Source organism: Ctenocephalides felis, unplaced genomic scaffold (genome assembly GCF_003426905.1).
Source record: "Ctenocephalides felis isolate EL2017-DRISC unplaced genomic scaffold, ASM342690v1 CF-g0.4_SCAFFOLD_01170, whole genome shotgun sequence".
Classification (NCBI taxonomy): Eukaryota; Metazoa; Arthropoda; class Insecta; order Siphonaptera; family Pulicidae; genus Ctenocephalides; species Ctenocephalides felis.
Window position 1 is genome coordinate 44,666,467 of NW_020537324.1, and position 14,959 is coordinate 44,681,425.

The 14,959-nt window shown below is 30.9% G+C and overlaps 1 protein-coding gene across 1 annotated transcript in view; it reads left to right on the forward strand.

Moving 5' to 3' along the window:
• The first annotated feature begins 1,732 nt into the window (after nucleotides 1-1,732).
• LOC113367293 overlaps nucleotides 1,733-14,959 on the forward strand; it is a 33,963-nt gene continuing 20,736 nt past the window's right edge. The window contains exon 1 of the mRNA XM_026608911.1: nucleotides 1,733-1,871. Coding sequence (XP_026464696.1) covers nucleotides 1,733-1,871 — 139 coding nt within the window. The remainder of the gene's footprint in view (nucleotides 1,872-14,959) is intronic.

Consider the following 14,959-nt stretch of genomic DNA (forward strand, 5'->3'; position numbering starts at 1 on the left):
TTCATCAAATTATCATATATTTTATAAAGATTTTAAAATGAGTAAAAATGAGTAATTCAACAAATATCAAAATTTTCAGAAATATACAGAGTTTTATACTTGCATATATTTTATATGCGTTGTTCTAATCGTAAGCAATAATCCTCGGATGGATGCCTCATTTGGCATGTTAATGTAAACATTCTGTTTTATGCGATATCGTCGCTATGAGCGATAAAGTATTTAAAACAATTGTTATTTATGATTTTTTTCTTCGAGTATTTAATACAGGTATTGAAAGTTCCAGCAATTTCCCTTAAGGCACTAGTTTAAAGGATCGCGCAGCGCTAACTACGTAGAGACGTAATATCGAAGAGCGTAAGCGCTGCGTCGCAGTCTAACGGATAAATTAGAAATTCCACCTTTGTTTGATATGTTTGATACGTGATGTGGCTGATTTGATTTTCGCAGGTCATTTACACAAAGTTGAATTGGACTTTTGATTCTTTGAATAAATAGTAGTACGGAACTCATAGAATTGTAAACAAAAGTTTTTATCATTAAAATCCCTATAAAATATCTGATAATTTTATATTCATATGTCTAATTATTATTTGTGACCGCCAAATAGCATTTTTTGTTACTTTATTCATTGCATCGCTGAAACCGCTAGACCTGTCTTTCCCAAAATTCTTTGTTCGTTCGTTATTCATTTCGTTAATACAAATAACATGTTTTTTTGAATTATTCAAATTGGACGCTCCGTTCTCTTAAAAACTGATTTACTGTTTTTGCCATATTTTGACCCGTATGTTCTAAAGGGCTGGACCTCCCAGACAAATGCTCAAATTACTATTAAATTTACTTTACTCCCAACTAACAATAAAAAAAAATGCCACAACGGCACCCAAGCTTCCCTATACTCTGTAACCACATAGTAAAAATTAAAATTCTTGATTATTATTTTATGACAATTGCATATTTTTAAGTTAAAATTATTGTTTGTATTTATTTACCAAGAATTATATATTTGCATTTTATGCTCCGCCATAACACTAACAAAAATAAGTTTTTTTTTTTAAATCTGAGAAACCAGTAAATCCATTTTGCTAAACAATGAAATATTATGTTCTATAGGACTGCGTTTTACAAAACCGTTTTTCAATTATATAAAAAGCTTTTTGAGATAATTCTATAAGTATAGTGAATTCTTATTTATGAAAATCAAAATATGTTACTAATAAAATGGATTCAGTTAAATTCTGCCACGAGCTGAAAAGTGAAGGCAAAATGTCCACTGAATATATAGCTTATTAGCATATTCATACTTCTAAGTTCATTGTTAATTGGAGTAGTGGACTAACGATCTACAAAAACCAATTTACACGCAACCTACTCGAATTATTTCGCTATATTTTTATGACAGGTAACTTTATAAAAAGCTGAACTTTAAGCTGTACATGTGATTTAGTGTGTGTGCGTGAATATCTTTAGAAACGTCGGTCGCGCACGCGTGCTTGTTATATGGATTTTAATATGCAATTCGTGATCCTTTGCTTCATATTCAAGAAATAACCTGTGCCTGTATAACATCAGGCTATTTGTATTGGGATAAGACGTTGAATAGTTTGCAAATGCTTCAAAATATAATGTGTCATAATATTTAAAGTGCAACGAAACTTGTCACGTGTGTTTTTGATTATAACATAGAAACGGGATTTTTGAAAGTTTACTAAATTTGAAACAGCAGATAATGGGACTTTGTTTGAGCTGGGTTGCCATGTTCATGGCAGTATGGCTAGTCATGTTTGGAGAAACATCAACGGCTTTGACAACGTTTGGAAAGACTAATCCCAACACTCAAAATCAACCGCCACCACCGCCTCCGCCAGGTAATAGACATTACGTAATGCTCTGATAGTTGATTTTTCCATTTTTCCTGTTATCAAAGACAGTTAGTAATTTGTTTTAATTTAATTATGGCGTATTTATGAAAACGCATCATTAAGCAGGTTAAATTAGTTTTCAACCTAATTGTGAAAGTAGTAGATCCAATATTTTTCAAGAAATAGGCAGGCATTTATTAGCAGTTCGAAAAAATCAGTAATTGAATCATTGACCTAAATACAAATATATATATATATATATATATATATTAACAAAGTCTAGTAATCGGGCATAACATCAATTTTTTTCAAAAATTTATTTAAAATCCATACGTTTCGGGTATCTTAGCCTTCATTCAGTGGAAACTAAAAATAAAATTAAAAACTAAAACAATTGAATTGGAGTGAAAATAAAAAATAAAAAGAGTAAATAGTAGTTACAATTAGTTAAGCTTAGTGTTAAATTGGAAGATTTTAATAATCCATGATAATCATGATATTGTAATGCACTTCACTATATATTATAAACATTAAACTTGTAATTAACAATATTTTCACAAAGTACAACATTAAAAAATCACAAATAGATAGAGTGTTGTTCGTAGACTGGTTGAAGATATAATGGAGAAATGACTTTTTTAAAAATATTTTTACCAAGATTCTACACATGTGTGGAACGAATTGCGAATCCTTCGCGCGACTTTTTTATTGTTTAGTGAGAAATTTGGAAATACTATCTAAATAAAAGAGATTTGTGTCGCACAGCGGGTTAAGTTAATTCCGTTTATTAATTGTTTTATTGTTATATTTCATTCTATAATTCTTAGTTTGAATAAATTTTGTTCGAATTGTAGTTCAGTCGGGTTAGAAAAGTCCATATTGTGTTTTAAAGTATAAATATGCCACGCAAGCATAGTTTTAAATTGTCTCGGATTTTTTTAATTGTTTTTATGTTGTTATAAATGTTTAATTAAGTTCTGGCTTGTTTTTCCTATGTAAATTAAATTACAATTTAGAAAATTTATTTGATAGACGAGATTTCTAAGTCGTTCGATATTAAAAGGAGTTTTTGTTTTGGTAAAAATAGTACTAGTCGTTGTACTAAAATTGTTTACAAGTCGGAGTCCCGATTTATAAAAAAGTTTTTTCCAAAAAACATACAATTCTTGAATGTATGGTAAACATATTACACCAGAGTGAGTTTCTGAGTCAGGTAAATCGTTATGTACTGTGGAATTGTCAATTTTATTCAAAAGGTACATTTGTCTGTTACTAGTTGCGGAGTTTATAAGTTTTAAGGGATAGTTGCTTAACTACAAAAACTTAAAATGATTGTTATGACAAACCTATTAACTCTATCATATATAAGATAAGGTTGCTCAAGTCGTACCGCCAACTAAATCGTATTCCAGCAAAATTTTGCCTGATAATTAAAATTTACACCTATTGCTACTTCCAAGAAGATCTATTTAGTTGACTAAGCGAGTGTTTAAATGAATGACAATCCGACATTGTGAAACAGAAATAATCAAAAAGTAAAAATGCAAAAATAACTGTTTTAATCAAATAAATCAGTTAATGTTAATCAAAAGCTAATTAAATATAGATTCAATAATCGCCGAAGATTTTCTTCTGATTTAAATGCACTTAATATTATAGCCACGCTTCTTTTGTCGGTACGACTTGAGCAACCTTACCCTATATATATATATATATATATATATATATATATATATATATATATATACAGAAACAACAAATTTAATGCTGGTTTTACATTCGCTAGGAATTTGATAGGATATTAACAGAAATAGAAATAAAGTTGCAGGATATTGACATGAAAGCGTTAAGAACAATAAGTAAGAGTAATAAAACAGTAAGAGTAAACAGAAAAATCTTTAATTTATCATTATTCAACAATATAAGTTTTATATTTAAACTATTTAAATAACATATGAATAATAAAAGAAATTATTAACTTCCCGTAGGGTGAGTTATTATAATAGTCCAAAAATCAAAACTAATTTTTTTACATTTCTTCACGTTTTGAATGATTCAAAAAACATTCAATTCGATACAGACCTAAACGTACAAAAAATTGCAGTTTTTGAGAAAGCTAAGCATACGATTTGAATGATTCAAAAAACTTTCTGTTTGTGTTGGCAAAACAATTGCTTTTACCAATTAATTTTTTTTTAAATTTTTTTTTGTATATCGATAATAATTCAAATTTTAATTTTAAATCTTGCTAAAGTTCTAACGCACACTTATATACTTTAAATAAATAATTTCAACTTTGCAATTCAGTGTATATAATTCTTATAAATTTTAGACAATTTTACAGTACTTATAATAATCTATTCGAAAACATTTAATATTTCTTGAACATTTCGTTACGATACGAAAAGTTCCAGCAATTTGCTTTAAGGCACGATGCTCATACGCCACTAGTTTACTTTTTTGATTCGATCTTTGATGCAAATAAATGTTTTTTTTAGTAATTCGAATCGGACGCTCCGTTTTCTCAAAGACTGAATAACAGTTTTAGCACTTTTTGCCCATCGTCTGCCTTTGTGATGTATTTATTGTCATATCATAAGATGCACGTGTTGAAAAATGAAGTCTTTTGAAAAGTATAACAAGTTCAGAAAGAATTAATATATAGCATTCGCGGTAAGGTACAATATCACCTTGGATTTTTCTACCCAAAACAATTGCTTCAATAATATTCCAATATTTTTTATAATTTCGTACCTTATTTTAACTAACTTTCAGAAATTTTAATATCTATAATTATATTTTTTACTAATTCAATATACATCATTACTTAAGTTTATACTTGCAATTAATAAACCTACGATCAATAAAATTATTGCAGTAAATGGGGAGGAAAAAATGTGAATTGTTTTTAATGTGCTTCAATTTCCTTGATATTTTCAAAACAGGCTAATCTTAATCTTAAGTTCAGAAGTCAAAACTCACGTCACCACCCGCCGCATTAATTGGATTATAACTCTTCTAATTCTCATTTTGTCAAAACTTGTAATATACTATTTTAAAGGTAATTCAACGAGCTACAACTTTTTCCATCATAAATTTTATCGTAACTTCTCTTATTTTGAAACGGCGAAGGGTTAAAGGGCTTGAAAGACACTCTGGTTGGACAGCCGTCCACTCCTTAAACAATCATAACTCTATCAATATTTGTGTAACAGAAAAATAATAAAAAGCAATAATTTATCAGAAAATGACTTTGAATTTTCATCTATGTACCTTTATACGTATCTTTTATTCTTTCAGAGATATAATAATGAGAAAGATTTTTTCATGAAATCGTGAGTTTTTTAAAAATCGTTTGTAGTATCTTGTTGAATTTATCAAGATCTCTTAAACCAAGTTAATTCTAGATGGGATTTTTAATTTTGGTGGAAATGGCACTCATAAAGTTGAAAAATCGATTTAAATGAGAAAAACATTATATGCGTCTTTTATTTGCGTGATATCTCACTCATTTTACACTCAGAAATACTCATTTTAAAGCTTATTTTGAGCACTATAAAACCCCATTTTCATATCTAGCCTAATATTGTTCCTAGAACACTTTATAAAACACCGATTTATTAAGATTATAGATGATATAATTTTGTTTATTACATGATTTTTGTTAAAAGGTATATTTTTGAAGATATAGCAAAAAACGATGAAAAGCGTCAAAAGAAACGAATTTTTAGTAGCCAGTAACTTGAAATGTATTTGCTTTTTTAAAAAACATTATTAAACATTTTTCTCTTATAATTAGTTCTTTTATTGATATCCGACGTTATTTAAAAAAAAGTAAAATTGAACCACGAGAAGAAACGTCATCCACCCGAAAAGTGGCAAAGGAGTCTAAATTATTTTCATTTATACTTATTGTTAAAATCTCTATAAAATATCTGATAATTTGATGTGCATATGTTTAATGATCATTTTTGACCGCCAAATAGCATTTTTTTTACTTTTTTCGTTAGATCTCCGAAACCACTGAAACCTGCCTTTATGAAAATTTGATCAATTCTTCATCTTGTCAATACAAGTAAAATGTTGTTTGAATTATTAAAATCGGACGTTCCGTTCTCTTAAAAACTAATTTACCGTTTTCGGCACTTTTTGCCCCGTATCTTCGGAACGGCTAGACCTGCCTTTGCCAAAAATAATCAGCATGTCTCCTTATCAATACGAATCGAATATTTTTTGAATTATTCAAATCGGTTGATCCGTGTTCCGGAAATCGTCGACGAAAATTTGTATTCGAACACACATACATACACGCACATACACACACACACACATACATTCATTTTTTCTAAAGTATGCCAAAATATTCAGAAACCTTTGAAACGTCGAGAAAAAATTTTCATTTTCGATTTTTTTGCGATTACTATAACTTGCCCTACGGGAAGTTAACGATGCCTCAAATATTTTCAAAGTCAAACAATAAATCGAATAATCGTTTAGGAGGCTTAACCTTTCATACCTCATTACAAAAGAATCTTATATATAAGTTTACAGAAGAATTTTATAAGATACACATATATCCATTTTTTCTAAGATATGCCAAAATGTTCAGAAATCTTTGAAACGTAAAGATGCATAAAAATTTTCATTTTTGATTTTTTGCGATTTCTATATACTAACCATACTGGAAGCTAAAAAAATTATTTGTTGTTAAACTAAAGTATGTATAAATGGGATTTATTTTTAATCAGATAATTACACAAATTGAAATAGACAAAAATTACACAAGGTAAAATAAACAAAATCTTCGGCAAAAATAGTTCGTTCTCCAAAGATATTATATAATTTTCCCGAACAAGTTTCTTTTTCCAAATCATTTGATTGGCTAATTTTATGATTTCTCGACCGTTCAAGTCATTTTTTGTCAAAAATTCAAGTAAAATTTTAACTTTACATGTTATTGGGATATCGGTGATGAGCCTTCATGGGACCCTTAAATTAAAATTTATATATAGCTTTACGTTTTGAATTTTTCTGAATATTTTGGCATACCTTAGAAAAAATAGAATTATGCCTTTCGTGAACGGGAGCGTCCTAGGAGAAGTCCATTAATTACGTGAGGTTTTTAGGTGGAGGGGAAAGGTTGTTGAAAAAAAATCACAAAATATCACATGGGAGAAGGAAGGTTATAGTACGATATCACGTGTATTTATTTTCTACCAGATTTTTTATAAAAAATTCGAAACATTTTCAAAAAAAATCCAAAATTTTACAATTTTTTCACGCAACTAAAAATACGTGATGTTTGGAGGGTGAGAGGTGAAGGGGGCATTTTGAATATCACCACGTATCATCTAGGGGGAGGAGGGGTCCAAAAATCCTTGAAAAATCGATCACGTGTTTGATGGACGCCCCCCTATTTGAATGATTAAAAAAATATTCAATTTCTACTGATGGCGAAACGTACTGATAAGCTTTTGGCGAAGGCAAGTTTAGCCGTTTTGGAGATACGGGGCAAAAAGTGCCAAAAATGAAAACTCAGCTTTTGAGAGAACGGATCGTCCGATTCAAATGATTGTTTCAAAGTTTTTAAAAAATTTCGAAGATTTAAAAAATTTAAATTACGTTAGGGGAAGTTACAGCCATTTGCTGGATGCCACGATGCCATGCACCACTGGTTAATGTTTGCTTAAGTTATCTTAAGGTTAAGGTTAATGTTAACTTAAAATATACTGCTGATACGGCGGTAACTACACCTATGGAGGTGAGGCGAATTACAAAATAGTGGTACATGGCATCGTGCCTTCACGCAAATTGCTTGAACTTTCCGTACCAAAAACTAAATTATTAAAAAATAGAAAATTTTTATATATCTTTATCTTTCAGAGGTTTCTGAATATTTTGGTAATTTTTTAAAAAAATGATGTATGTGTGTGTGGTGAAATATGGCGAATTTTTTTGAGAAATAGAGCGCGTTTTATTTAAATTTTATCATCTAATGGGCAGATTCTAATAAGATTCTATATTTGAATCTTATTATGTAATTAGTAATAATTGAGGTAAATATTTGAGATATTAAAATAACTGAAACAGGGTTTTGAATTGTTTTTTTTTATTTTTTATGGTTGTTTTTATTTCTTTTACTAAATATAACCTAATTTATTTTGTTGGCATAGTTGAAATTAAATCTATAGTTGAAGTTAAATTTTATGCTGTGATAGATTCTTCAGTTTATAATAAATTAGCACTTGTGGAGTTTTGATAAAAAATTGCTTTTATGAATGTTACACCGTATTGTTGATCACAATTTGTGTCGCATTTTGAACTATTTAAATATGCATAGTGCTTACTTTATTAACTTCCTGTAGGGTAAGTTATAGTAATCGCAAAAAAATCGAAAATGAAATTTTTTATATATCTTTACGTTTCAGAGGTTTCTGAATATTTTGGCATACCTTAGAAAAAATGGATGCATGTGTGTGTGTATGTGTATGTGTGTGTGTGCGTGTATGTATGTGTCGACGATTTCGGGAACATGGATGGAGCAATTTGAATAATTCAAAAAACATTAGATTCGTATAGATAAGGAGACGTGCTGATTAGTTTTTGGCGGAGGCAGGTGTAGCCGTTCCACAGATATGGGGCAAAAAGTGCCAAAACGGTACCTCAGTTTTTAAGAGAACGGAGCGTCCGATTTTAATAATTCAAAAAACATTTTACTTGTATTGACAAGATGAAGAATTGATCAAATTTTCATAAGGGCAGGTTTAGCAGGTTTTAAAAAAAAATGCTATTTGGCGGTCAAAAATGATCATTAAACATATGCACATCAAATTATCAGATATTTTATAGAGATTTTAACAATAAGTATAAATTTTGTTTACATTCCTATGGATTCCGTACCAATGTTTATCCGTTAGACAGCGACGCGGCGCTTACGCGCTTTATATTTTGTCTCTATGCTTTTAAAGCAGTACGATTGCTCTGAAAAAGAATTCAGATCTTCCAAAATATATCAAAATAGAGAAAACTTTTTCTGTTTTTTAAAAAAAAAAATTTTTTTCAAATTTTTTTTTTCAAAAAAAAGTAATTTTTTGTCCAATTTATAGTTTCTCAAAAATCTTATTTTTTCGAAGTAAAGTTTTTTCAAAAATGTTAATCGTTTTTAAAAAAATAATAATTTTTGGTACGGGAAGTTCCAGCAATTTGCCTTAAGGCACGATGCCTTAATTGCCTTAAGACAGAATTCCACTTACAGCTAGTTTTCTCTATCATACTGTAAACAGTGAATTAATTATATTGGGATCTCATCATAAATCATAGATCTACTTTTCATAGTAAAAAAGTACAAATTAGAGACAGTTTTGTAATTTTCTTCTACAAAATCATGTCTTCGATTCACTTCGATTTCCAGTGCGAGGAAGAATTTCGGAAAAGATAATGTTATGAATGAATTACTAATGAAGTAACAATAATGAAAAAAGAAAACAAAATAAGATGAAATTAAATAAATAAATGAATAAAGAATCAAAAACAAAAATACAAATGTATCTATGTGCTAGGTGCAAGCAAGAGGTCTTTTTCTTTTGGGGCTTTAAGTGGCTTATATCGTATGGAAACTTCTAGCGGTGACGTTCGGATGATCCTTCAATCTGTTCTTATATTTTTGGCTGAAGGCCATGATTTCTTCTTTAACTGTATTTATTTGAAATACGATGTAAGTCAGCCAATTGGGGACATATCTGGGAGCATTATCTTTTTCTCTCAATATCGATATTTAATTTATAGGCTAAGCCCCAAAGCTGGCTTTCCGTAGGTCCATAAAGTTATGACTGCCTTCTATAGGAATAGTTTATTATTAATATTAAGTTTTAATTTTCTGCTCACCAACCGGTTTAGTTTTCGCCTGGTTTCTTCTAACTGTTAGCGTTTCTTTTGTAAATGGAATTTCCAATTGAGCTTGTCGTCCAGGTGAAGCCCCAAGTATTTGACAATGTTTACCTGAGGTATAGTACTATAAAACGTTTTATTTGTCGACAAATACTTCTTCTGAGAGTGAAAGTTATATATTGGGAATTGGAGCTATTTACTTATATTCGCCAGAGCTTGAGCCACTGATCTATTTTAATTATGTGAGAGTGAGTGAGAAGTGAATATCAGATACAGGTTGGAACCCAGAATACTACTCTGCGTAGCACCTGATTTTACAGGACGTTTTGTTAAAGTTGCTGTTCACGCCAAATTAGACGTAACAACGCTGCACTCATATTTTTCTAAGAAAATATTACATTTGCAACAACGCATAGGCAATTTGCATCTCAAGATTCAACTACAAAAGGGTCCTGCTAGATACCTGAAGCCGGCACTAACAATATAGTCTTAACCCGGTCGCCAAGCTATCCACATTCAAATATTCCAATATTGTATCAATACTAAAACCTTATTATTTTAAACAGTGTAAATTATATTCTATAAATAAATAAGTGTAAATCTATTTGTTATCAATCAATATTTACATTTAAAACGGTTGATAGAGCCACTAATTCTATCTGGTCCTTGAGCTTATACTTCAACAAAAAACATTGGTCCAAAACGAACCGGATGCGTCACCAGTGCGAAGAAAATAATTAAAATCTTAAATCTAAATCAAAAATTAAATAAAGTGAAAGTTCTAAACAAGACAGGAAGTTCTAACTTTGGCGCTACACCTACGAGCGAGCACAGAAAGCAGCGAGTATATCAGGTTAGTCAAGCATTCCTTCCTATCAATCTTTCCTTATTTTAATATTTAGAGTTTTAATTCAATCTGTGTCAAAATGGAATCATTAAATAAACTCAAAATGAAACAGCGAGTTACTAAAACACGTTTAACAAAATACGAAAAAGTGTGCAGGCAAATGTCGGAACTACCTGCTTGCGACTTAAATATTGCAGACATAAAACGCCTTATCGATGATGTGAAGCCTTTGTTTGAAATCTTTGAAAATACCGTAATTAGTATAACAGCAGTACTAGAAGACGAAAGTCAAATTAATAATTTAATAGAAATAGAATTAGATGAATTTTTTGAAAAACATAATAATTGTTTATCAACTTTACTTAAACTTAGTCAGGCAGCATCAAGTAAGTCAGATACTAGTTCGAATAGTAATTCCAATGACACTACTATAACAAATAATTCGAACAACATAAAACTACCTCAAATCAATTTACCTCAGTTTGACGGCTCTTACTTAAATTGGCTACAATTTTATGATTCGTTTTCATCTTTAATTCATAATGATTGTAACATCGGTAATTCTCAAAAATTTTATTATTTGAAATCATGCGTAAAAGGAGAGGCGGCAAGCCTTATAGAGTCTCTACCGGCAACTGCCGATAATTATATAATTGCGTGGGATTTACTAAAAAAGCGTTTCGAAAATAAGAAAATAATCGTAAACAATCACATTAAAAAATTATTTGATCACCCGCCAATGCATAACGAATCAGGTAAAGACCTTCGTCATCTAATAGACGCGTTTAATAAACATTTAAGATGCTTAAAAATGTTACAACAACCCGTCGATCAATGGGACGCGTTATTAAATTATCTTGTAATTTCTAAAATTGATAAGAAAACTCATCAAGAGTGGGAGATGTTAATGAATAAAGGCTCTGAACTAGTTACATTTTCCGAACTTAGCAATTTTTTAAATCAACGCTGCACAAGAAGCAATTAATCCGACTGAAACAAGAATCGGAAACTCCAGTAAATTTAAAGATATAAAACCTAATTATGCAAAACATACCAAGTCTTACGCTACATCCACTAATCACAAAAATATTTGCCTAATTTGCAAAGAGCCATTTCATTCACCGTTCAAATGTCAAGGTTTTCGGGCACTATCTCCAGAAGATAGAGTAAGCAAAGTAAATCAATTAAAACTATGCACGAATTGCTTACGTTGCAATCACAACAGTGATCAATGTACTTCTTTAAATCGTTGTGCCTTTTGTAATTCAAATCATCACAGTCTTCTGCATATAGACTCAAGCCAATTACCAGCTGTTAATAATGCACCACAAAATGTTTCGTGCCATACCGAAAATGATTCAAGTCAAATCATCTTATCTACCGCAGTAATTAACGTATTAGATAGCAATAATAGATATAGAGCATGTAGAGTATTATTAGATTCGGGATCACAATCCAATTTCATCACGGAGAAATTTGCTAATGAGCTCGGTTTACATAAACAATCAATAAATATGTCAGTCCGGGGAATAAATCAAAATGCAACGGAAATTAAGTCAAAAACAACAATTACTTTAAAATCGTGCATTAATAACTTTTCATTAGATCTATCCTGCTTTATCTTAAATAATATAACAAATAATTTGCCGACGGTATCATTCAACCAAAATATTTTAAATATCCCAAATTACATAAAATTAGCGGATCCCACATTTAATAAAAGCAATAAAATCGATATTTTAATAGGTTCGGAAATATTTTGGAATATATTTTGTAAAGGATATATTCATCTAGGAAAAAATAGACCTATTTTGCAAAATACACAGTTCGGGTGGGTTATTGCTGGCAGCGTACCTCTCAAAAATTCCAGTTCTTTTACGATATGTCATCATACGGCTAATTTAGAAAATCAAGTTCAAAAATTCTGGGAACTGGAAGCGTGTAGCGATATACAACATTTTACCGAATCAGAAAAACAATGCGAACAGCATTTTGTTGCCAATACAACGCGGGCAAACGACGGGAGATTTATAGTTAAAATTCCGTTTACAGACGATATAAAAAAAAATAGGGAATAGTAAGCAAATCGCGTTTAAACGTTTTATTTCACTTGAAAGCCGTTTACGAACAAACAAAAATCTATTTAACGAATACAAAAATTTCATGAATACTTATATAACACTAGGGCACATGAGCGAAGTCAACGAATCTTCCGAACCCGCGACGTGTTTCTATTTGCCTCACCACGGGGTGGTAAAACCAGACAGTTTAACAACGAAATTGCGCGTAGTTTTCGATGCATCTTGCAAAACCGATGCAGGCCTGTCGTTGAATGAAATACAACTTGTTGGACCCACAATTCAAAACAATATTTTCTCTATTATACTAAGATTCAGAAGACATGCGTTTGTACTTACAGCTGATATAGAAAAAATGTACAGACAAGTTTTGGTTCACGAAAACGACAGAAAAATGCAAAGAATATTCTGGAGGGACAATCCTAATAGCAAATTAAAAATTTATCAATTAAATACAGTTACATACGGAACAGCTTCTGCGCCGTTTTTAGCCATACGCTGTTTGGAGCAGTTAGCCAGAGAAAACATAACTAACTATACAAAGGAATGCGAAATTCTCAGAAATGATTTCTACGTTGACGATTTATTAACTGGAACTGATAGCATATCCGAATTATTCACTATTAAAAATAACCTTTGTAATATTTTAAAACAAGCTAAATTCAATCTGAATAAATTTAATTCTAATTATTCAAAACTTTTAAATGCAGATAATCCAACTTTAAACATCGGCGAACAAACTATCAAAACTTTAGGTATATCTTGGAATTCGGTAACAGACAGTTTTGAATTTGACTACAAAAATATAAGAATAAATCAAATAGTTAGTAAAAGATCCATTTTATCGGCAACAGCGCAAATGTACGATCCTATGGGCTTTTTATCTCCAATTATCGTTATACCAAAACTAATAATTCAAAGCCTATGGCGATTAAACTTATCATGGGACGAGCCCATTCCTTCGGAACTAGAAAATAAATTGAACCAATTTTGTTTCGAAATAAAATCTATTAAAAACTTGAAAATTGAAAGACATATATTTTGTAATAATCGTATAAACACAGAATTACATGGCTTTGCTGACGCATCAGAGCAAGCTTACGGCGCGTGTATATATGTACGGTCTATTAACAAATATTCTGAAATCAAAATCAAACTAATAGCGGCAAGGTCTCGAGTAGCACCATTAAAAAATATTACGCTCCCCCGTCTCGAGCTTTGTGCCGCACAACTGCTAGCAAATCTTGCGCAAATAACGAAACGTGCATTAAATATCGCGTTTGACAAAGAATTCTATTGGAGCGATTCCACTATCACTCTTTCGTGGATAAGATCTCCATCTTATAAATGGAAAACCTTCGTTGCCAATAGAGTTTCTGATATTCAAACAAAAACCGACGCAAATAACTGGCTACATGTCCGATCGGAAGACAACCCAGCGGACCTCATATCACGCGGGTGCTATACACATGATTTATTGAATTCATCCTTGTGGTGGGCAGGCCCAACTTGGCTACAAAATCTAACTGAAACACAGCGACGTGCAACTGACAATATTTCAATTCCTGAAACTGATGTCGAAAGTCGAATCACAAGTTTGACTTGTACAAAAATTAACAATAACGAACATTTTTTCTTATACTCTTCCCTTATTAAACTCGTGCGCGTAACTGCTTTTTGTTATCGATTTTTACAAAATTTAAAACTAAAGAAGAAAGAAAAAGAACTACTGTATGGCCCACTCACGGTCGATGAATTCAATAATTCACTAAACAATTTAATAAAAATATCACAATATGAAATATTCAAACAAGACATAGATATAGTCGCGCGTGGGGAAGCATTACACAAATCGTCGAAATTAAAATCATTAACACCGTTTTTAGACAAAAATGGAATATTGCGCGTCGGCGGTAGGATAAAGAATTCAAATTTACCGTATGATAAATGCCATCCGATAATACTACCAAAAAATCATCAATTGACTATTCTAATAACTAGGCATGAGCATTTAAAACTGTATCATTGCGGAGCACAGATGTTATTAAATGCGTTGCGTAATACTTATTGGCCTATCGGAGGCAGAAACCTGACAAGATCGATCGTGAAAAAATGCGTAACATGTTTTAAGATAAAACCCACATTTATTAATCCATTAATGGGCAATTTGCCTAAATATCGCGTTACACCGCAGTCACCTTTTTTTATATGCGGAGTAGATTACGGAGGTCCTATCTTATTAAGAGATCGTCAAACAAGAGGATACAAAAAATTTAAGGCTT